General features: G+C 37.7%; 1 protein-coding gene across 12 annotated transcripts in view; it reads right to left on the reverse strand.

Annotated features, from left to right (window-relative positions):
• The window catches only part of unc79 (UNC-79 domain-containing protein), a 224650-nt gene extending 201428 nt beyond the window's left edge, over nt 1-23222 (reverse strand). For 9 of the 12 annotated variants that reach the window (XM_067119369.1, XM_067119364.1, XM_067119368.1 and 6 more), the window contains exons 1-7: nt 23077-23206; nt 20166-20256; nt 18035-18154; nt 17188-17349; nt 12689-12859; nt 9146-9238; nt 6004-6189 (exon numbers count right to left, since the gene is read on the reverse strand). In XM_067119369.1, the coding sequence (XP_066975470.1) occupies nt 6004-6189; nt 9146-9238; nt 12689-12859; nt 17188-17349; nt 18035-18154; nt 20166-20187 (754 nt within the window). In that variant the 5' untranslated portion in view covers nt 20188-20256; nt 23077-23206. Of the gene's footprint in view, nt 1-6003; nt 6190-9145; nt 9239-12688; nt 12860-17187; nt 17350-18034; nt 18155-20165; nt 20257-22902; nt 22940-23076 lie in introns of those variants that run through there. The other 3 variants (XM_067119371.1, XM_067119370.1, XM_067119361.1) reach the window with 2 other exon arrangements.
• Nucleotides 23223-24270: the final 1048 nt, after the last annotated feature.

Consider the following 24270-nt stretch of genomic DNA (forward strand, 5'->3'; position numbering starts at 1 on the left):
GAAAGATACCCAATTTCATTTTATAATCACTGTCTTTCTAATATTGTCAAAAGTGGGTGAATCATAATCAAACCCAAGCTGAGATGTAGATAACACACAACTGCACAATGGGAGGCTTAAATTCTACCATAAAAGAGGCCAGATACTCTAGAGGAAATTGAATTATTGTACATTTTCTTAACAAAATCACAAAAAAGTGAAAGGCGACAAAGCCACTTGGCCCTCAGATTCGTGATAATAACCAAGACTGCAAGATTTTTTTTTTTTAATTGGTGAGATATAGCAGTGCATCCCACTAAGAAAAATAATCACATGACACACCACGTGGAAAATGGGTAAGGCATTTTCACTGGTGAAGAGAGAGAATTTTCCTGAATATCCGATGAAGATACACTACCCACCATCTCAGATCTTAAAAAATGGAATAATGACTTTTCAAAAGCCTTTATGAAATGGGAGAGGAGTCATACAACAGGATTTTTTTTGCATACAAATCGCAATGATGTAAAATGCTCAGATACTGAAGACAATTTTAACAAGTTGAATATCTTAGTCCACTTTGGCAATCAAAGCTGATGTTAAAATCTTCTGAGTCTGTAATTGTAAATGTTTTCAAAAGTGATAGAAAATGCAGTCTTCAGATAAAGAAGGTACTTTGTGCATCTCAAAATGGTATTCTTGCTTTTTTATACAATGCAAATTTAAATAGTGAATCATTTTAACATGAAACAACCCACATCATGTAAAAGAGATTATGTACTTAAGTTAAATTAATAAAGCAGCATACTGTAAGTTATTTATTTACACAAGTAAAATGAGATTACAATGGAAATATCCCTTCCTAAATACTAGCTCTATGTTAAACCAAGTATGATAACTAGAAATGAACAAGTTATGGCACACAAACTCACTAAAACTACCTCATAGCAATGTAAACTGTAAAATTTGTAAAAACTGTGTTTGTAAAAAAATGAGCATACATTTCTACTGTAATCCAAAATTTAGCAGTATGCTGTTCCTATCAAATTACTATTAAGCAATTATTTTAAATTCTATGCATCATTGTATGCAAGTGTGAATGTAAGAGACATGAAAGATGGTTACTTTCCTATAATCACAATTCTTACAATCAAATGTTTCCTTAAAAAACCCATACAATGTTAAACTTAACTTGAAAGCATAAATTGTGTATTTAAACAAATATGTAAAATGTGAGTACACTATAAAGTTATACCTTGGTTCACGAACTTAATTTGTTCAACGACGCAGTTCGTGACGCAAAAAGTTCGCAACCTGAATCAATTTTTCCCATTTAAAATAATGTAAATACAAATAATTTGTTCAAACCTCAGAAGCACTCATTTTTTTCAATTTTTTTTTTCTTGGGCAAAGAATATTAGTGAATAGGATAAACATCAAATACTGTAAGAAACCTTCAAAATGTGATACAAACATGCAATTTGGCACACTTATAGTTTAAAACTTGCTCTTTAAGACAGGCATGATTGCCTACGTGAAAATCAAAAATGGCGGCCATCACAACCTCTCTCATCAGCAGTCACATAAACACTGTGTCTGCCACACCAAACTACAGCTGACTTAGCATACCTAGGCACAAATGCATTCAAACACAAATGCACACATACTTGACATTTGTAGAACAGGAACACCAATTTATTATTTTACAAGTCTATAAAAATTAAGTTATATAAATGTTTTTGAATTTACAACTAAAAATAACATTGAACTTCTGTTGTTTCAGAGCCTTTCAAGGCTGTTTATTTTATTTTTATAACAATACCCTTAGACATTGCAACATACTGTCATGTCTGATATATGTTTCAATTTTGCAGGTATGAATATGGAAAGTGTACACATCCACATGGACTGGACAATGTGCTGCCTACGCAAAAACGCCACTACGGAGAGACTTCAACAAGTTGATTACCATTGCTTCCCCAACAGCAATGGCTACAAGACTCTGCACAAGAATATTCCTGTACTGTGTGAACTTAGTGACCTTCCAAAACCATCAATCCAGCCAGGCTGGATGAAGGCAATCTTGGCACAGCGGAGACACTAAAGAGAAATGACGCAAAGTACCATCCCAGCTGTTTCTTTATGTTCAGTAACACAAAAGTGGAGAGTGCAAGAAAAAGGAAAGAGAGTGCAGCAGAGGGTCTTAGCAGAAACGAAGAAAGGACCAAAAGGCAGCACATCAACACAAAAGAGAATACTTTTTTCATCTGTGAAAAGGAGGACACTCAAGGAAATTTGAGACGCACCAACAACGCAGATTGGTGTTATCACTAAAGGAGATTGCACTGACTTGAGTGACAGAAAACTGCAAGCCAAGCTTAGTGGCCCCAATGTAGTTGCCCAAGAGCTAAAATATCATCTACATTGCTATATAGGTCCACAAAAGGAAGCTTGTTCTTTAAAATCAGAAGAAAGGAGGCTGGAGAACAGTGGATAACCATTTGCTTTCTCTGAACTACTTGCTTACTTACATGAAAGTAGGAATGCTGCCGGTGCTGATCAAGTGACTGTATTCCGACTGCCTGATCTAACAAAAATATATTGTAAACAGCTTGTTCAGTTAGGTGAAGCAGAACCAAATGTGAATATTACTAGGCTGAAGGAGAGGATCTTGTTCCATGCTCCAAAGGTAGAGGCATATACGAGTGGAAGAGACGTGACAATTGCTTTCCAAAAAGACACTGGACCAGTTTATCTTCAGACACGATAAACTACGATGAAGCCATACTTATCTCAAAAACTGCTGAATTACTCATGAAAAAGATGCTCCAATGCTCCAGCTCATTTGGTGGGAAGTTTGATAGCCAGTACCTGAACTCAACTGTCCCTCCAGAGATGCAACATTTTGTCACCTGTCTTGCCTACAGATGGCACAAATGGAAATTGGTGTGTCTAAAGCTGATGTTTGCAATGGCTCAATTGCTACAGTTTAATTGCTGTTCCAAGAAAAAACTCACAGCTGCAAGTTACAGACACTCAAAGAAGAGAGAACCACCTTTATTTGTTTATTTGGGACTATCTCTGTATTCAAGGACTCAGAAAAAACAAGCTAGTGGACACACTGTTTGAACATGGATTGTCCGTCTCATGATCGCATACTTGAAATATCAAACCAGCTGGGCGAAGCTGTCATTGGTCAGTATGTTGAAGATGACAAATTGTGTCCACCACATATGAAGCACAGCGTGTTCACACTTGAGGATGTACCTAACACTGACCACGACCTAAAAACAACAACAGCAAGAACATCATTCCATGGGAGAAGTATTTCTCTGTTCCAGAGTACTGCAAGAGGAGAGCCTCAAGCAGAACTGGCTCTAAAGAAAGCTACACGAGAGTAAAACCAGCTTTTCTGGAGAAGTGCCCTATACCTCCTTCGGGTGACATTCCCACCCTACCTGCAGAGCCAAATCTAAAAGCTGCGTAAGACTGGTTGCAGTCAAATGGTCAGCACACAATGCTCAACAAGTGAAAGATCTGCAGTTTGACATGGATATGTCTGTGCTTATGCCCTTACTAAGAGACCATTTTAACGAGGTGTCAACTATCAAGCATGCCATGGACCAAGTCAGAGACGTCATACATCACTTAAATCCAAATCAGCGCCCAGTTCTGGTTGTAGATCAGCCACTGTTTGCACTGGCCAAGCAGATTCAATGGAAGTGGCCACAAACATATGGCAGTTTTGTCATACTAATGGGCTCACTGCACATTGAGATGGCTGCTCTAAGAGTAGCTGGTAGTTTGCTCAAAGGCAGTGGGTGGACAACAGCGACTGGAGAAGCTGGCATTGCAACCTCTGGCACAGCTGAGTCTTTCTTGGGAAAATACCTGTACATTTATCAAGAATAGGTATCTAGTTACAGTGCTTACAACGAGAATAGGTATCTAGTTACAGCGTCGTAATCAAGTTATGGCGCCGTAAGCGCCGTTAATGGCACTTACGATGCCTACTTATTAATATGCACCGACTTACAGCACAAATCAACTTACGGTGTGCCGCTGGAATGGAACCATCGCCATAAGTCGGGCACTGCCTGTATATACAGTCAAACCTCGGATTTCGTATGCCCTTGTTTTCGTATGATTTAGTTTTCGTCAACTTTTTCCATCAAAATTTTGTCCCCAGTTTTATACACCCACTTGGATATCATACAGCTGGAAATGCTCCATCCTGGGCCCACCACGTGACTCAGCCACTCATCAAGCACCCAAACAAAGCATCCCATGCATTCTTGTGACCCAGTCTGACTCTGTTTATCGTTGAGTGAGCATCACCCCATGCGTTCATTGATTTCACGATTTTTAATAGAGTACAACTGCTAAATAAGCCACCATGGGGCCACAGAAAGTTCCAAGTAAAGAAGTTCAGTAAAGTTCAGTAAAGAAGATGTGAAACACGACTGAATTTAACAAAGAACTTGCAGCAAAGTACAAAAGTGGAGTACACGTGGCTGATCTCGGCAGGATCCACAGGAAGTCTGTATCAACGATCAGTTCCATCTTGGCGAGGGAAAAAGATATCAAGGAAGCTGATGTTGAGAAAAGGGTAACTTTGTTAAAGGAACAGAGGTCGCAAATAGTCAAAGATGTTGAGAAGTTGTTGTTGGTGTGGATCAACGAAAAACAGTTGGGGGAGATAGTGTTTTGGAGGCGCTAGTTTGCGAAAAGGCAAGGCTGTTGCATGCAGATCTCATTAAGAAAATGCCTAGGCATGGGGAGGCTGCAAGTTCTGACAAACTTAGGGCCAAAGAATTCTTTGAGAAATTCAAGAAATTTATAGGGGCTAAAGGATTCACCCCCAAACATGTCTTCAATTGTGACAAAACAGGCCTCTTTATCACACAGCAGGAAAATGCACAGCCAGGACACAAGCCTATGAAGGATAGACTAACTCTCTTGTTCTGTGGAAACACCAGTAGGGATTTCAAAGTGAAGCCTTTACTGGTGTATCACTCAGAAACTCATCCTAGTGTTCAAGAAAAACAATGTTATCAAGAGTAAATTGTGCGTGATGTGGAAGGCTAACAAAAAAGCATGAGTCACAAGGCAAATTTTCATACAGTGGGTCATTTATCCATTTCATTGGTCATTTATATTTCTCATTGTTTTCTGTATTTAAAACTATATTTATTCTCTATAATATTTATTTTTTATTAATATTTTTGGGTGTCTCGAACGGATTAATTGGATATACATCATTTCTTATGGGAATTATTGCTTCTGTTTTCGTATGATTTGGACTTTGTCAGACTTTCTGGAATGGATTATGTAAGAAATCAGAGGTTCCACTGTGTGTACAGTATATACTGTATATATATATATATATATATATATATATATATATATATATATATATATATATATATATATATATATATATATATATATATATATATATATATATATATATATATATATATATACTGTAATATTGGATTTACATTATTTCTTATGGGAATTATTGCTTCTGTTTTCATATGATTTGGACTTTGTCAGACTTTCTGGAATGGATTATGTAAGAAATCAGAGGTTCCACTATGTGTATATACTGTACATATATAAATTATATATATATATATATATATATATATATATATATATATATATATATATATATATATATATATATATATATATATATATATATATATATATATTATACACATACATACATACATACACATATATGTGTGTGTGTTTTTTCTGCTTTGTAAATAACTTATGTTTATGTAAACTGAACTGACTCAATTTCTCCTTACTCCTGAAATAAATTGTAAACTAAATCCACTGAATGGCTAAGATCATCATCTAACTAGCAGGCCTTAATATCCCTTAAAGTTTCCTTGAATAATAGCTAACACTTAACTTATATTAGGTCCCTAAAAAGCAATATCTACATGATATACAATTCTCTGTGAAAAGTTCAGTGCAGAATACAGAATTAATAATAAAACCACTCACCGCTGAATTTAATATGTATACCACGACGATCATACAAAGTAGGGTTTAGACTTGGCCAATAGTAGAATAAGAGGTTTGCAGCTGGAAGCCTTGACGATGGAGTGCCATATGCTATGACACACAGAAGATCTTTAACTATGTCAGATTTCAAGGACATCAAAGATTCCAGCAACTGACAGTGATGAGCTGTATAAAAAAAAAATTCAAGTGTTATGAGAAAATCCTGTTTTTCATTACAACCCGTCAACCATAAATGACCTAACTTCCATTCCACAGCTCTCCAGTTACATCAAATTGTTCTACTGTATTATAAAAAACAAAGACTCCTAGTGAGCATGTGCAGACCAATAGCTAGACACTTCGGTTGGTTATCATTCTTGCATGCCAAGCTCTAGAGCGAAGAGTGTGTGGAATGGAGGAAGGTACTGTGTTACAGTATAATACAATGTGTTTTAATTTGAAAAAAAGAACATGGTATTCAATCATATATATAGTATCCCAATTCCAAAGTCATGAAAATAAAATCTGGAGTCCATCCTCTTCCCAAATGATATGGGTGGTGACAAGATGCTTTAAAGAGAAAGTTGTACAACTTAGTACACTGAGTCAGTAAAGAAATAAGTTGTATAATGGTAACTGGTTACTCTAAAGGCACACCATTCACATAAATAGATAGGGTGAGGAGTTGGCATTATGTAAATGCATGCTGAATGGGTGTTGCCAATTCTTAGATGCGATTATACTTCAGCAAGTTATTCTTTTAGTCCTAATGATTGATAAAATCCCCTGTGGGTCTAATATGCTCTAAATTCTTATCATCTGCTTCGACATTCCACATATTTTATTATTTATTCATTACAATTAACAGCAGTTATGTCACATAACTTAACCCTTAAACGCCGAGCCTCTATTTACAAAAACGTCTCCCGTATGCCAGCGGCGTTCGGGAGTTAGCGCCGAAGCGGAAAAAATTTTTTTTTTTTTAAATCACAGCACGCTTAGTTTTTAAGATTAAGAGTTCATTTTTGGGTCCTTTTTTTGTGATTGCCTGAAGTTTAGTATGCAACCATCAGAAATGAAAAAAAATATCATTATCATATATAAATATTGAAATATATGACAGCACAAAAAAAAAGCTAACGGGTTATTTTTTTTTTCTTTGTATTGTACACTAAATTGTGATGATTTTGGTATATAACAAATTGTAAAATGATCAAAGCAACACAGAGAAAATATTATCACAAAATGATGCAAGAATTCGTAACGCTCCGCATTTTTTTTTTCAAAAATTCACCATAAATCGAAATATTGTGCTAGAGACTTCCCGTTTGTTGAAAAATGAAGCTAATTGATTGAATATTACTAGACTGTAAGTGTTTTAGCTTACAACTGCCGTTTTCGACCATTTCGGTCGAGTTAAAGTTGACCGTAGGTCAAATTTTTTCTATTTATTGTGATTTATATGAAAATATTTCCAAACTGATAAATGCTACAACCATGAGTTATTTTCTGTTGTATTCTACATGAAATTGCGCACATTTTCATATATAAAACTTTATGTAACGACTAATATGAAACGGTGCAAACATTACGACAACGTGACGAAAGAATTTCTGAGATGTTCGGCAGAGTTACCACGCGGACGTAAGGAAAATGTTTTTTTCAAAAATTCACCATAAATTGAAATATTGTGCTAGAGACTTCCAATTTATTGAAAAATGAAGGTAAATGATTAAATATTACTAGAATGTAAGAGTTTTAGCTTACAATTGCGTTTTTCGACCATTTCGGTCGAGTTAAAGTTGACCGAAGGTTGAAATTTTTGCAGTTATCGTGATTTATGTGAAAATATTTCAAAACTGATAAAAGCTACAACCATGAGTTATTTTCTGTTGTATTCTACATGAAATTACGCACATTTTCATATATAAAACTTTATGTAATGACTAATATAAAATGATGCAAACATTACGACAAAGTGACAAAAGAATTTCTGAGATGTTCGGCCGAGTTACCGCGCGCAGACGTAAGGAAAAGGCTTTTTTTCAGAAATTCACCATAAATCGAAAAATTGTGCTAGAGACTTCCAGTTTGTTGCAAAATGAAGGTACATGATTGAATATTACTAGAATGTAAGAGTTTTAGCTTATAATTGCATTTTTTTACCATTTCGGTTGAGTTAAAGTTGACTGAAGGTTGAAATTTTGGCAGTTTTCGTGATTTATATGAAAATATTTCAAAACTGATAAAAGCTACAACCATGAGTTATTTTCTGTTGTATTCTACATGAAATTGTGCACATTTCCATATATAAAATTTTATGTAACGACTAATATAAAACAGTGCAAACATTATGACAACGTGACGAAAGAATTTCTGGCGCGGACGTAAGGAAAAAGTTTTTTTCAAAAATTCACCATAAATCGAAATATTGTGCTAGAGACTTCCAATTTGTTGCAAAATAAAGGTAAATGATTGAATATTACTAGAATGTAAGAGTTTTAGCTTACAATTGCGTTTTTTGACCATTTCGGTCGAGTCAAAGTTGACCAAAGGTTGAAATTTTGGCAGTTATCGCGATTTATATGAAAATATTTCCAAACTGATAAAAGCTACAACCATGGGTTGTATTTTATTGTATTTTACATGAAATTGCGCACATTTTCATATATAAAACTTTATGTAACGGCTAATATAAAACAGTGCAAAAATTACGACAAAATGACGAAAGAATTTCTGAAATTTTCGGCCCGAGTTACGCAGCGGACGTAAGGAAAGTTTTTTCAAAAATTCACCATAAATCGAAATATTGTGCTAGAGACTTCCAATTTGTTGCAAAATGAAGGTAAATGATTGAATATTACTAGAATGTAAGAGTTTTAGCTTACAATTGCATTTTTCGACCATTTCGGTCGAGTCAAAGTTGACCAAAGGTTGAAATTTTTTGTAGTCGACGTACGGTACGTCCACTCGGCACCCAACAGACAATTTTAGTCGACGTATGATACGTCCAGTCGGCGTTTAAGGGTTAATGGCATTAGATCTGAAACTAGCAAGGTCTGGAGCACCATGACATGAATAAAACAAAATCATACAACAAATCTTAGTTATGCAAATTTTCATTCTATTTCTAGTTACTCACATGAATTGTCAGTATACTGGAAGATCATCATGAGCACAGCAGGTACAGAAGCAGCTGCATAATTTTCTTCTTCACCCTCGGACGAAATTGCCCCTAAAATTAAAATAAGTACTGCAGACTTTTATACAATATGCAAACATTCAAAACCTAAAAGTTAAAAACAACTTTTTATATTGTTTGGAGTTTTTCCTAAGCATACAATCCAGAGCCTGAGTATTCATCAGTGCAAGTTGAAACTTGGTACCAAGGTGGTTAACTGATAGTAGGAGGGTGAATGGGGGAACACCACATTCACCTGCCATCACTGAGCACTTTTCCTTCGGCATCAGGGGTTAAGTTGAGAAGGGATTATAATAAAAGGCTCTGGTTTGTATACTGTACTTAGCCATAATGACAAGTTTTCGAATAATTTGTATTTTTCATAACTATACAAACCTGAGGTCTTTACATGAGGAATTTGCTTCAGCATAGCTGGAAAACGGCCGTTTAACTTTTAAACAAGGTGGTTAGGTTAGTTAACTACCATCCACCTGGTGGGAGTCCTGCCCACCCAGATGGTAAGCACTCACTCTGCCTTTTGACCCAGTTATTAGAATGAAGGGTGGCATGAGGTGGGCAGTAAATGTAAAGACCTCATGTTTGTATAGTTAGGAAAAATACAAATAACTTTTAAAATCTGTCATTTGTTCCTACGCAATATACAAACCGTCAGTCTTTACATGAGGAAGACTTTCTTTCTTGGTGGGAGGAATCTGAGTAAGCTTCTGAATTGACTGGTAGTTTGCCACACCTGGGCCTCCTTCCTGGTCGTGTAGAGCAGAGGAAGAAGTCTCTGCCTCTGACATGTTGAACATACGTGTGCTCGACTGTCAGACTTCTGGACCTTTTCAAATGAATGGGTGTTTATGCAACGTGAATTAAAAAAGGCTAGGTTGAGTCTAAGAGTTGGCAACAATAAAGCTATACAGTATAGCACAATCAATGGGTTTGATTTATTGCCAGGCCCTCTCTCCCCTTGTTAAAGAGAGGGTAGGGCTTGCGCCTAGTGATCTAAAGAATACAGATAATAGAAAGGATGCTCAGTTGCACAACTCACCTGCATCAGTCACAAGTCCAGCACGTGACGGCTCGTTAACCTCCCCTCTGCCCACAGTGTTCTGCCAATGGTGCTAGAATGAGTCAGTTGTCCATGTACCTGCATAGACGGATGCCCCTCTTGTGTGACCACTCTGACACCAGTTGAAACCCTCTGGTAAATACAGGGGGCGGGGCCACTGTCACAAGGCCGAAGCAGAGAGCCCTGAGTTGGTAAGTGACTTTTCTGGAAACAAACCATTGGAACTTCCTGGATGAGGGATGTAGGGGGATGTGGAGATAAGCATCCTGCAGATCCAACGAGACCATGAAATCTCCTTCCCTTATTGCCATCAAAATTGATTGGGCCATCTCCATTTTGAATGGAGTGAGGTGTAAGAAGGTATTCAACGGGGAGCCTACCATAATCCTCACTCTCTGCAGGTGGACTCCCAGGAACTTACCTGACCCCTGCATGAAAAACACATGGAATAAGGATAGACAGCCACCGTCGACATGAATTTTCCACAAGGCTTGTCATTGCCCAGGCACCACTGTATCTCAGTCTTCCCATTTTCTGCCGTGGTCATGGGAAGAACAGAAACTCAGGAAACCCAAGGGAACGCAGCACTAGGATTTGAACATGTGGGTCCTAAAACGGTAGTTTTGTCGCCCAAAAATTTGGAAAACTCTCCCAGTACACAAAAAAATACTTTAACTATAGAAAGACAAACTGGTACAGGTTTCCTTTCTCTTCCAACACCACTGAAAGAAAGAGAATGTTCCCTAACACTCGAATGTTTGGGGGGAACACAGACACAAGACCTGATCACGTGATTACTGCACCAACTATTTCTCCGAGAAAAAAAAAGTAAATCTCACAGAATGACACTAACAATTGTAGATGTCTCTAATATGTTTTAGTCATGTTATTGAATTTGTTTCACCAAAACAAAACAACTGAAAACAAAGCACTGTTTTCGTCTTCATGAACATCTGAGTGAACAACTACACTCTGATCTTGTGTTCCAACACTCATGTGGGGGATCCTTTGAAATGCAAGAAACTCTGCTGAATTGAGGAAAGCAATTTCTTCACATGGAAAACAAAAGAAAATATATCTCCTACACTAGGAGAAAAGTAATTGAAAACCTCCAAAAACGGACAAAATAAGAAAACAACTACATGGCCGAGACGAGAATAAGAGCACGTCCATTTGCGAGGACAGCTGGAAATACAATGGATGATGGGAGGGCAGCTTGGGTCAACCTAGGGAGCTCCAGGTAGCATTAAGATTTTTTTTTTCGCAAAGACTAGTCTAAAAGAGCCGAGCACAGCAATGAGCAAGGAATACTCCATATAAGAAAGCATAGGGTAGTATTCGTGTTGGAACAAATGATCAGTGCAGCATAGATGGTTTTCTTGACTTCACCTGTCAGCCTGCAGGATTGGCCATTGACCAGATAAGGCTGATTCCTTTACAAGTACAGGCAGTCGCCATTTATCGGCAGGGGTTCTGTTCCAATGGCATGACAATAAGCAAAAATCGCTGATCTCCGGAGACTGGGCCCTTTTTAGGTATATATCGGCACCAATACCCGATTATCAGCGCTGATAAGTGGAAATCAGCACATATCTGTGCCAAAAATTGCTGATTTTTGTCGCTAGAAAGCGCCGTAAAACTGGATTGCCGATAACCAAGACTCTCGCTAACCGGGGACTGCCTGTAATTTATATTTAATATGTCAAATAACTTGCAAGGCAGTCACCATCTGGAGTGACTGCCTTCACTCTCTTCTGAGCTACACACAAAAGAATGACTGATGATGGAGTCCTCTTGCAGGTGGTTTGGGTATGCAAAGTGGGGTCTTGTCTTTCATGATCAAACAAGCAGGTGCAACTGGAGAGCCATTGTACGAAAGTAAAGCTATTTGTGATTGTCAGGTTTATCATGATAAAATAACAGTTGGTATATTTTAAGTCTATCAGGGTATTCACAGTGATATGCAAACAAAAGACAACAGCAAATATTTAATTTTAAAAAATGGGACTCATAAGCATTAAGATTAATCATCTGTTTCAGTTTTTTTAAATTAACTTACTGCAAATTATAAATACTATACACTAGAAAAAATCTGTTTGAAGGACATTATTATAACCACAACTGACCTATAAGAACTAGGCAAAGTAGTAAAAGACTAGGGAACTGTAATCATTAACATGCATCTCCTTCCTCCAGGAAATGTGGTCCATTGTTATCACTGATTTTACTTTCATTGCCCTTGTTGATTTCTACTTTACCAAAACAGACAAGATACTGTATAGTGAATACATGTACTACTGATTTCCTACTCACATTCAAGTGTTGTACATTGTGCTTGATGTAAGTAATATTTTTTTTATTTCATATCTCTTGTCTTCCTGTTCCCCCTAAGTAATTCCACAGAGGTGAAGTACATTAATACTCACCAACAGTAACAGGGAAGATGTGATAACACAATGTTGTTATTAGCTGCTGATGTAATGACTCTGGGATAGAAGTCATCATAGATGCCACCAAATAGGGAAGTGTATCGATGACATTACGCTCCAGAAACACAATGAGGCAGGCCAAAGTATGTAACACAGATTGTCCCAGTGCTAAAAAGAAATTTCACATTTAATAAATGTAACCAAATTTTAAATTTCACAATGAATAAATATAATCAAATTTTAAAGTAATTTCTATTTTTTCCAAAGTATACAAACCAAAGCCTTTCATGTGGAGTACTCCTCAGCAGGCAATTTCTTTTCTGAAATATCTGTGCCTCTGAGGACATCAAAAGAACCCTGTCGACTCAGTAATCCAGCGCATGCACAGAACTCAAATGGATCCAAGATGAAAGCAAGGATGGCCACTCTCTGAACACCCCTAGGGCCTTTGGCCAGCCTAAAGCTTAAAGCTTTGAATTGGTAGGCAGTCCAGCTGCAGGAAGTGTTGGTACTTCTTGGGTCCTACACATTTGCTCCGGCACCCACTCATGGGACTGTGCCACACCAAGTACAACCAGTACTGGTCAATGCACCCAGCCTGCGGTCCAACATTCATTGAAAAAGATCAGATTCTCTCTCTGAAGTCAACATATAAAAATACAATTATGAACGAGAAATTTACCCATAAAGTAATGTAAAACAAAGCTTGTAAAAAGTTTACACAGAAAAATAAAAAGTATGGAAGCTATCCCATTCACAATGTAAACATCAAATTTCCTCTCTCTCTCTCTGAAATCAACATGCATAATTATGAAAGTGAAATATACCTGTAAAAATAATGTAAAACAGTGAAATAAACCCTTAATGTAAAAAACTATATATAAAAAGTTTACTCAAAATAAAAAAAGTATGAAAATCTATCCATCATATATTACCCTCTCTGATGTCAACATATAAAAAGAGAGTTATACATGAGAAATTTACCCGTAAAGTAATGTAAAAAAAAAAAACTTGTAAAATGTGTACAAAAAATTAAAAAGTATGGAAGCTATCCCATGTACTGTGCACTGAAAAAATCAAATTCCCTCTCTCTCTCTCAGAAATTAAAATATAATTATGAAAGTGAAATATACCCGTAAGTGTAAAAAATTGTATATAAAAAGTTTACTCAAAATCAAAAAGTATGAAAATCTATCCATCATGCATTTCTCTCTCTCTCTCTCTCTTATTTAGAATATGTTTTGGCTGTGGCATACTTTGAAACATGGCAGGCATAAGGCCACCCCACACGCAGGGCACCAGACTGAGACAATCTCCCATCTTCTTTCTTGTGTTTTTTGTGTGTGAACATACAAAGCAGTTCCTTTGCCCGATTCATCTCGATTTTGTTCCTGGAATGTGATCCAGGAAGTGGGTTTGGCAACCTTATCTGGGTGCCAGACGAGACATTTCCGGTGGCTCTACACTACTCTTCCTCCCTAGGCAGTGCTTGGAAATTCTCCATGTTTGGTCAACAGCTGCTTACATACATTCAAGGAGAAGTCTCTCAGAGAAACGGACTTATTTGTTTCAAGCTTATATAAATTATAAGCATTCAACTATAATGTGGAGAAGGGCCTTTTTGTACCATTTCGTTGTTCAGCGGGTCCATGCTACGTAGCCTATTTGCATGTCAGATTTGTCAATGAGTCTCGTGTTTCTCACATAGTCTACAGTTAAGTATATCTTAGTTTAACCAGACCACTCAGCTGATTAACAGCTCTCCTAGGGCTGGCCAGAAGGATTAGATTTATTTTACGTGGCTAAGAACCAATTGGTTACCTAGCAACGGGACCTACAGCTTATTGTGGAATCCGAACCACATTATAGCGAGAAATGAATTTCTATCACCAGAAATAAATTCCTCTTATTCTTCATTGGCCAGTCGGAGATTCGAACTCGTAGCCAGCAGAGTGCTAGCTGAGAACAGAACCCACTCGCCCAGTGAGAAACTACACACAATAACATCTGGCTTGTAAATAGGTTCTCCTGTCCTGTGGTGTTGTTTGCCAGTGGCAACCATTTGGCCAGTACGAATGCCCGACAGCTGAATGAATTCTTTTTGGTCTTTCCATTTTATGGCAAGGTGATGGTCCTTTTTCTGATAAACAGCGTCGCCTTTCTTCATACGCCTAGAGAAAACAGACATCCCTTTCTTATTGTCTCGCACAATCCCAACCAAGCTGGTGTTGTTTTCATGTGGATACACACTTAGCCCTGGGCTGGTATAGTAATTATCGGTATAAAGGATATGGCCTTAATTCAGATAGGGTTCAATCAGCGTCTGTACAACTGTCCCCGAGTGAACCAAGGGATCATTTATTGGAATGTCTATGTCTGTCCCTGTATGAATAACAATGTCCAGAACTTATTGTTTTGCAGTCACATGTTATACAATTATATAAAGAAGACTAAAGAGTATATAAAGTGCTAACAAATATAACTTCATTTACTATTTACCAATTCCACTATACAAGGAGGTATCACTTATGACGCTTGACTTAATCTTCTATTTCCAAGTGACACTCCCAGCTTATAATGGATTCTTCACCTCATTACCTTTAGTGATGACACTTGAATGTCTACTCATTGCTGCTGGGGCAGGGAATGGGTTACAGTGATCCTGCTACGATTGCGAGATATGCCCACTCAATTTATCCCTTATGTAGCCGAGTGGATATTATGTTGGCTGGGCAAACCACAGGCCAATGGTTTAAATCCCCAAAGAGTTTGTCTTCATCAACCAAAATAATACTGTATTTGACAGCATATGACCACCGTTTTTCCAAAAAAATGGCTTGAAATATACACTAGGGTCTTATATGAGAAGTTGAGATACATGGTAACATAATACAGGCAGTCCCTGGTTAACGGCGCTTGTTTAGTGACGAAGATTGACAATTTTCGGTGCCAAAAATCGCCGATTTCCACTTATCGGCGCCAATAACTGGGTATTGGCACCAATACATACCTAACGGGTGCTGATAACCGAAAATCGGCACTTTTCGGCACTGATAAGCCCTGTTTGCATGTATGTAAATTTACACAATATATTGAATGCATATGGTATTGCACTTACCATAATGCAGTAATGTAGTGTTATACTGTATACATATATTTTTTAGTTTGTCTTTATGAATGTGTTCAGGTGTGCATCATGTTAAAGTAAATTGCACTCTTACTGTGCTGTTGCATCTCTCTCTCTCTCTCTCTCTCTCTCTGTTATTCTTTATAAAGAAGAAGAAAAAAAAAATTTTTGTAAGGGGGGGCAAGCAAATCGCCGAAAAAGCGCCGAAAATCGCCGATTTTCGGTTATCATCACACCCTCAGAGCGGAAATCCCCGCCGATAACCGGGGACTGCCTGTACTTACCCAAGCACCAATAGACTACCAATACTTGTAACGATCCAAACTCCATAATAGTGTAATACTGACAGTATTTACTAAAATATCACCACTGTTACTACTACAGAATTATTCTTATTAGGCACAGTCAAATCCCTCCTAACCAGCACCCTCGGAACCAAAGATTGCCGATTAATGTATCTGAATTTGTCCACTAAATGAGGGAAAGCCTTCTACACTGTCATACATGTATCCTGAACTGTCATTTAATCATTCATTATTATTATTTTTTCTATTTTATTCTTAATTACTTCATAACATCTTAAACTCTTCATCATTCTATGCTCACTTAACTCTGACAGTAGTATGAAGTGCTTTAAACCATTTAATGACAAAAAATTCACACTGATGCAACAGACAATAGACAAAACACACTGGGCCTGTGCACAGAAACATACTGTACATTTGCTTGCCCCCCTTACAAAATTTTTTTTTTCTGCTTTATAAAGAATAACTGAGAGAGAGAGAGAGAGAGAGAGAGAGAGAGAGAGAGAGAGAGAGAGAGAGAGAGAGAGAGAGAGAGAGATGCAACCGCACAGTAAGCGTGCAATTTACCTTAACATGATGCACACCTGAACACATTCATACAGACAGACTAGAAAATATATGTATATAGTATAACACTACATCACACATCACTCCATTATGGTAAGTGCAATACCGTATGCATTCAATATATTATGTGAATTTACATACATGCAAACAGGATAGCCTAGGCAAAGCTTACACACCTACTTTACATAACAAAACAATCATGTACATAACTTTACTGAATTAAACATGCTGAAAATCTTATTTTACTACACAAACATTCAAATAACTTCTTATAATTAAGCTACAACTTTGTTATATTTTATTTTCAAATTTAGCACTCATAAATTAATTGCCACCATTAGATTAAGTAAGGCTGTGTTTTCCCTCTTCCCTAGGATAGCTCTTCCTCTCTCAGCACTCTACTGGTAGATTACAATATTAAATAAAGCAAAGGTAAAATATCAAGGTTTCCATTCCTTTAGTAACAAAAATTAATAATTCTCAAATTGGGAGCATACCTAGAGTTCCATACTGTATTAGTGACATGATGTCAACTAATGACACAATGGACTGATGTAATCCATTGTAATCTAAATTGGGAAAAAGGGCCAAGCGAGTTACATCCTGATTTCGCTGATGTAACATGTCCATTGGCCTCTCCTGAATCTCACGGAGCACGCCTGCGAAAAAATAAAGCAAATCTAAGTATTTGGGGAAAAGATCACAATTAAAATTTTTCATTTCAGGAAAGGTAACACCAGGTGGTGACTACAGCATGATTCAGCTCAAATGCTCTTCAAAATATTTAATGTCGAATTTTTTAAGTAATTTGTATTTTTTACTGGTTTACAAACCAAAGCCTCTTATATAGGAGTGCCCTTCAGTAAAAACAGGATATGATTGTTGAACTTGGTAACAAGGTGACTTAACTGACAGTTAAGGGAAGTGAGTGGGGGAATCCACTGTACTATTGTCACGATGCACTTTGAGTTTTGCCTCAGAGGACAAAGAAGGATGGTTGAGGTGGGCACTACCTCTGAACTGCTCCACACTCATGCTCCCTTTACTCTTGATCTCTCAGAATGCCCTACACTGACACCAAAGCATATGTTGTGGGTGCAGAGATGTTAGGAGGTTTACAATTCAAACTAATTCTTATAACTTATATTCATTAACAATATTGTAGTTACTGCATGTCATAGGACCTCCTTGAAGGGCAAATTACTGCCAAAGAGGCTACAATAAAAAAAAAAAAAAGATTGTCACAAAGTGCCCTCAGCAGTCTGCAAAAGTAATACTCATAGAGACAACAAGGGTTCATATTTGTTTGCGAACTTATATAATGGTGAAACCATAACAACTTACCTAATAATGTTTGTGAAAAGTACTTTAGAGTGTTGGCAATATCCAACCCTGAAGGTGCTGGTAGAACTCCATGTAGAAGCCTTAGATGATAGTCGTTTAAATTGCGAATCTTCGCAGTGACTGTAAAAATGAGACAAATTATTAGAATTTCATAACACGGATAAACAATACAGTACTCTTCTTGGTCCTAGAAAACACACTTGTTTCTGTAAAAAATAGCATTTATGTATTTGTTTGTTCAGAACTATACTGATGAGCTCACATGGGCTTGTGAAACTTCATATAACTACAGTGGTTTGAACACTTTCAACCATACTAATAAATAACTTATATGGTCTTTCCCAGTTTGAAATTAAAGTCAGTCAAAACTGACATCCAACTATTACTGGGGAGTGGTTACAGAGGGTAAGCTGTTACAAGAGGTTAAAAGCAGCAACTAACTCACTTACTCCAGCTCTTTGTTTTTGTACCTACTATAACTTCGGTAACTGTTTACTATTGTATGATGGTTGAAATGCAAGCAAAACGGTTGTTGTTATCCAATTTGGTTATAAGCAAAACAACAGTTTCTCGTTCGGTTGTTTATGGCTGTACGCATTTACACAAGAGTATAACGTTACTAACAATACTTTTATCATTCTCTTTCACTTTTTTAACTACAAGACGAGATAAAGAGATGGAAGAAAAGAAATTAGTCTATTGTAATTTGGTCTCCCTCGTTGCCTGATTGTACACTGCTGCCTGCACCCACGCAAAATTTAAAAATATTTTATAAATATTGTCGTATCGGTATTAATTGCTTACTGCATCGCAAAATCGAATTATTGTAACTCAAGCGCTACCTGGGTACCCGAGTATTTTAATAGTTTTATCACAAAAAGTGCATTTAGTCATGAAAATTATATGAAAATACAATAATTAATGAATATTTCTCAGTGAAAAATACCGCGAATGGGCGAATTTTCAGTGAAAAATGCGTACATAGCCTATGTACGTTCCATAGAGAAATCCGCAAATAGGTGTGTCCGCAAATCGTGAGACTGCGAATACGGGGGAGTTTACTGTTAAGGCTAGGTTAAGTTTCTGTTCTGTAGATTACGGTAATAAACTAGATTAAGGAAAGTCGAGTTTCATTTAATAACCTCCAAATCTGTTTCCACCATACTACCCCAATTGTGTACAATAAAAAGCCCCTACAATGTTGTGCACTGCAGGCATTACTAATGAGTATTTGCAGTGCCATTTTGGCCATTATCTGTAACCACTTTTACCCACTTTTCACCCTTTTACTTCACCTCAATTCCCTGTTTCTTTCTTCAACATTTATGTCCAACCTCTTTAACTATTACTTTGTAAAGCAACTGTGGGGTTTTATCCCTGTTCCACACAGCTTCTTGTCTCATACCATCAAAACAAAAGCAAGAAATATTTTTTGAGAACCATGAAGATGGGTGAATGAGGACTATATCACAGTCACATGAAGCAGTGGAAGATTTTAGTTTTAAATAATGGTTGAACCTCCGTACAATGTCAACTTAAGTACTTTCAAAGCTCCAAGCAAGCTGACATACAAGCCTCTTTTCTTGGCAACTGATAGGGGAAATGTCATTTTGGTAACTGAACCCTGACCTTGTGACAGCAGTTGAGCATAAGCATTTCCTTATTTCCTTAACCATTTAGAAAGGTTATCTGCACCGAAAATCATATAGATCGACACAATCCCTACCCATAATTATAAAATTGAAAGATACAGTTAATTGGCATGCTTCACTGCACGATGTTGTCCCTCAGCTGTTCCATTTTCAATGTTCCCGTATTGACCTTTGTGCTATAAACAAAAGCATCATGAGGAAACTGCAACTGTCTTTAAACTATAAAACCCTTAATTTTTGTTGGTGCAACTAACTGACCTTTTATTGGTGAGGTGGACACCATCAAATTAATTAAGCTTCCAAACTGATCTCATTTAATTTCTGAATGTATGTCAATGCTATAAGGATGAGTAAACTATACTTCTGATACATGAGCAGAAAATAAATACCCGGACTAATATTTGTACCTAAAATCTAACACAAATCTGAAAACATTTTCAAATCCATTTTCAGAATACAGTATATAAATTTATACTCACATGCTGCTGCTCTAGTGCCCATTTTCCCTTGTTTTTTTGTTCAGCAGACAAGACTTGTTCACCATTAGCTGTCACAAAATAACACCTGCCCCTGAAATAAACAGAGAGAAAACATCAACTTCAATATAACTGAGAAAACATCAACTTCAATATAACTAAGTAAAAAAGCAAATTTTTAGAGTAATTTGTATTTTTCCTAACATACAAAAATGACAAATTTTCAAAGTAATTTGTATTTTCCTAACTAGCCTATACCAACTTGAGGAGTATGCCTCAGCGCAGCTGGAAATGGCCTTTTAACTTTTGAACAAGGTGATTAGGTAGTTAACTACTGTCCGATTGGCACGAGCCCGGATGGTAAGCATTCACTTTGCCTTTCGGCCCAAGTATTAGAATGAGAGGTAGCAGGAGGTGGGCATATAAACTGTAAAGAGCCCAGGTTTTTATAGTTAGGGAAAATACAAATTACTTTGAAAAGTTGTCATTTCCTACACAAAATACAAACCGTCGGTCTTTGCATAAGGAAGACTTACTTCCTGGGAGGGAGGAATCTGAGTAGGTCTCTGAACTGGTTGGTAGTTCTCCACACCTGGGTCCTCTTTCTGGTGGAACACAGGCAGTTCCCGGTTATCAGCAGGTTTGGTTATCGGCGACCCAGTTTTTCAGCGTTAGTCTAGCGACGAAAACTGGTGATTTTCAGCGTTTATTGGCATCGGTAAGGACTGAAAATCGCTGATTTTTGGTAACTGGCGATTTCCACTTATCGTCACACCATCAGAACAGAACCCCCAGTGATAACCGGGGACTGCCTGTAAATCAAGGAAGAGTACCGTGCCTCTGACATGAACAGAGTGTAGAACTGCATGTTCAACTGTCAGACTTCTGGGCCTTTTCAAATAAATGGGAGAAAGCAACACCATTTGAAAAGGGCCTAGGATGAATCTACATGTATAAGCATTGGGTTTGTTTTATGGCTAGGCCCTTTTCCTCCCTTTCCAGAGAAACAAGCAGGGTTGCTTCTATACATCTACAATAGATAATAAAATGGTTATGGTTACGTATGTGACACTTACCTGCATCGGTCGCCAGTTACAGCATATGACAGCTCACAACCTACCCTCTGCACACAGGGAGAGGGTGTAGGATGGTGAAAGAGGAAGGGGAAGAGGCCAGTCACTCACACACGCTCACTTCTCTTTCATAGCCGAACACCTTGGGCAAGATACTACCCGTCCTCTTAGAGGAGCCGGGTAGGCTACACAACTTGTTGAGCAACCACCACAGGACCCAGGGAAAAGTGTCCAAGGACTTGTGGGCAAAGTCCTGAAGGTAGAAGGAAGTGAAGGTGGTCCGGCGCGACCACACCCCTGCCTTCAATACCTGAGGAACCGACAGGTTCTTCCTGAATGCGAGGGACGGACCTATGCCCCTGATTTTGTGGGCTTTTGCCCGGAATGTACTGGTGCCATCCTTGCCAGCTGCAGAGTACACCTGTTTGATTGTTTCACAAAGCCAGCAAGAGACTGTGTTCTTGGACACCTCTTTCTTGGTTGAGCCAGTACTAACAAAGAGTCGTCAGCATTCAGGCCAAAAATGTCGAGTCCTCTTAGGATAGTACCGCAGCACTCTACCCGGACAGAGTAGAATCTCGTCTGGATCATCAGCAACAAAGTCCTCTAAGGAGGAGAGTTTAAAGGACTCAAAGGAACAAAGGAACAAAACTAGGTGTTGATCTCTCCAATAGGAAAAAGGATATTAGTGGATGTTGAGCCAGCTGACTTCTAAGCAATCTGACTTTCAATCTGAAGAAGTCTCAAAGGCAATAGTTGGGGGATACCTGAAGTATTGGGGTTTTAGTGATAGTTAAGGGAGGATTGTGGATTAAGGTTGATGAGAAGATTAGGGTTCTTGGATTAGGTTAGAGTTCTTTTAGGTGGTCGTGGTAATACTAAGACTGAAATAGCTAAAGTTACAGTTCTGTAGGTTAAGGTAATTAATTAGGTTAAGGTTCTTTTGATGGACGGGCGGTGGGGAACTATAGGAATAAGACTGAGTAGAATAAGGTTAGGTAAGTAAGTAAAATATTTATTAGCAGTGGTTTTAAGTGCTTCACTGACAGAAAATATCGGCAATCATACACAATGGTTACATGACGATGTCTCGCATTACCAACATTTGCTAGATTTTTGATGAGCAAACAAAGCATTCAAAATCAGCTCCTAATACTTTAAGACTTTCTGTACAAATAAGCCTTAGTCTAGCCTAAACCTACATCTGAGCCCATAAAAGCTCTAGTGTAACATAATTTGAGGTAAAACTTTACTTTAGTTGCGCGTCCTGATTCCCGCCAGCCATCGACCAAGACAGGTTCCTCATACATCAAGACATAACCTTTCCTATAATGCCACGGCGTCGGTGACCCTGGTAGTTGTGACGCCAGATACCCCACAATTAATCAATCCTATAATGCCAGGTCCTGACCTACCCAGATCTTAACTACCTAACTTAACTTAGGGCGACGTGCCCTGACCTGGCCGGGGGAGTGGGCAAAGCCCCCCCTGGACTCCCCAAAGAGGCCGTAACCATCCTGGTCGGCAACTGGCAGGAATAAATGTTTTACCAAAACCTTCACAAAAACGAGTGGAACAGGCTGCCTAGTAGGCTGGGCCTAACTGTGATATGCTACACAAATAACTTACGATAACCTTGGCTGTACTGAAGAGCAACAATTACATACCTGACCTTAAATCACATCTACCTTCATCAGCTGTCCAAGACAAGACCTACACTTCGGGCTACGTCTAGCCCAAACACGAGTATTCCAGGCTAGTTTCTACGATATTAACTGGTTTAGAATAAGCTACTAGAACAAGTTTCGTCTAAAACGAACGAATAAACTGCCTTGCATTACCATAGCATCACTCGCTCCAGTTGTCACTCTCATCTTGGCCTCTTGCGTCTCTTCTTATTAAGCATCCGCGATTCTGCTCATGCTCAGAATCCTTCAACACTTCATCCGAGTCGCCTCCCGCTACGAAAGCTCTCGTCAACGTGCACTTTGGGAGCGTTTCTTACGGATTGCAACAATACGTGCGTTAATAATGTAGCATTATACATAATATCACTCAACTAAAAGGTGGTATAAATATCTCTTCTGACATCTAATATAAATATAAATTGTAAAACATCTCCCATGAAATTATAAATCTTCTTTTATTTCCCCTTTTCTCTAAGTAAAACTATCCAGGTTTTTGTTATCCTTAAATGGAACGTCTGTGCAAACATTCATTCGATTCGCTTATTGAGGCTTAGATTTTACGGGTTAGCACTGATGCAAACAACCATTGCGGAGTTCATATCTCCAGACAACACTAATTTTCAATAAATAACTTAAATATCTTAATATAAGTTAAATATAACATATGACCCTAAAATAAAAATTACCTAACGAAATCAGGACAATTTGACATATCCGAACAAATACGATCAATAATAATAAGGGTCATAAAAGGTCGTTACGACGTTCTATTGATTGATGCGCATTTCTTATTATCTGAATATTATTACTAAGCAATTATAATAGAACTTCATAATCTTCAAATACGTTTATAGGTCACTATCCGTGTCTTTCTGAGCTTCACAAAATAATGTGCTACAAAACGACTAAAGGCAAGATGCAACGGATAGAAAGTCCTTTCCGTAACCGTTTAATCATGACCTCAAAGCTAAAACTCGTCTTAAGTACATAATATGCATTAGAAATATTTGTGATGGAAGCGGGGTTTGATTGGCAAGATCATCTTCCTTCAATGGAACATCCTTGTGCATCATACGAAACTAAACCCACGCCTGCTAAAATTCTTACGATAGGAAAACAAAACTTCAAAAGACTGTGAATTACCAAATGACAGCATATGCAAATACTACAATTCCACAAGGAGCTGTTTGATGCCCTTATGAAAAGCACGAAGAATTGCAAGTTTCTTAAGAAATTGAGATATTACTTGTATCTATGCTCAAACATGTCGTACATGCCCTCAAGAAGTTTCAGGCAATAATTCTTATATATAAAGAAGATATAGCGGTTTTTAAATGGTGACGTTAC

Source organism: Macrobrachium rosenbergii, chromosome 17 (genome assembly GCF_040412425.1).
Source record: "Macrobrachium rosenbergii isolate ZJJX-2024 chromosome 17, ASM4041242v1, whole genome shotgun sequence".
NCBI classification, from domain to species: Eukaryota; Metazoa; Arthropoda; class Malacostraca; order Decapoda; family Palaemonidae; genus Macrobrachium; species Macrobrachium rosenbergii.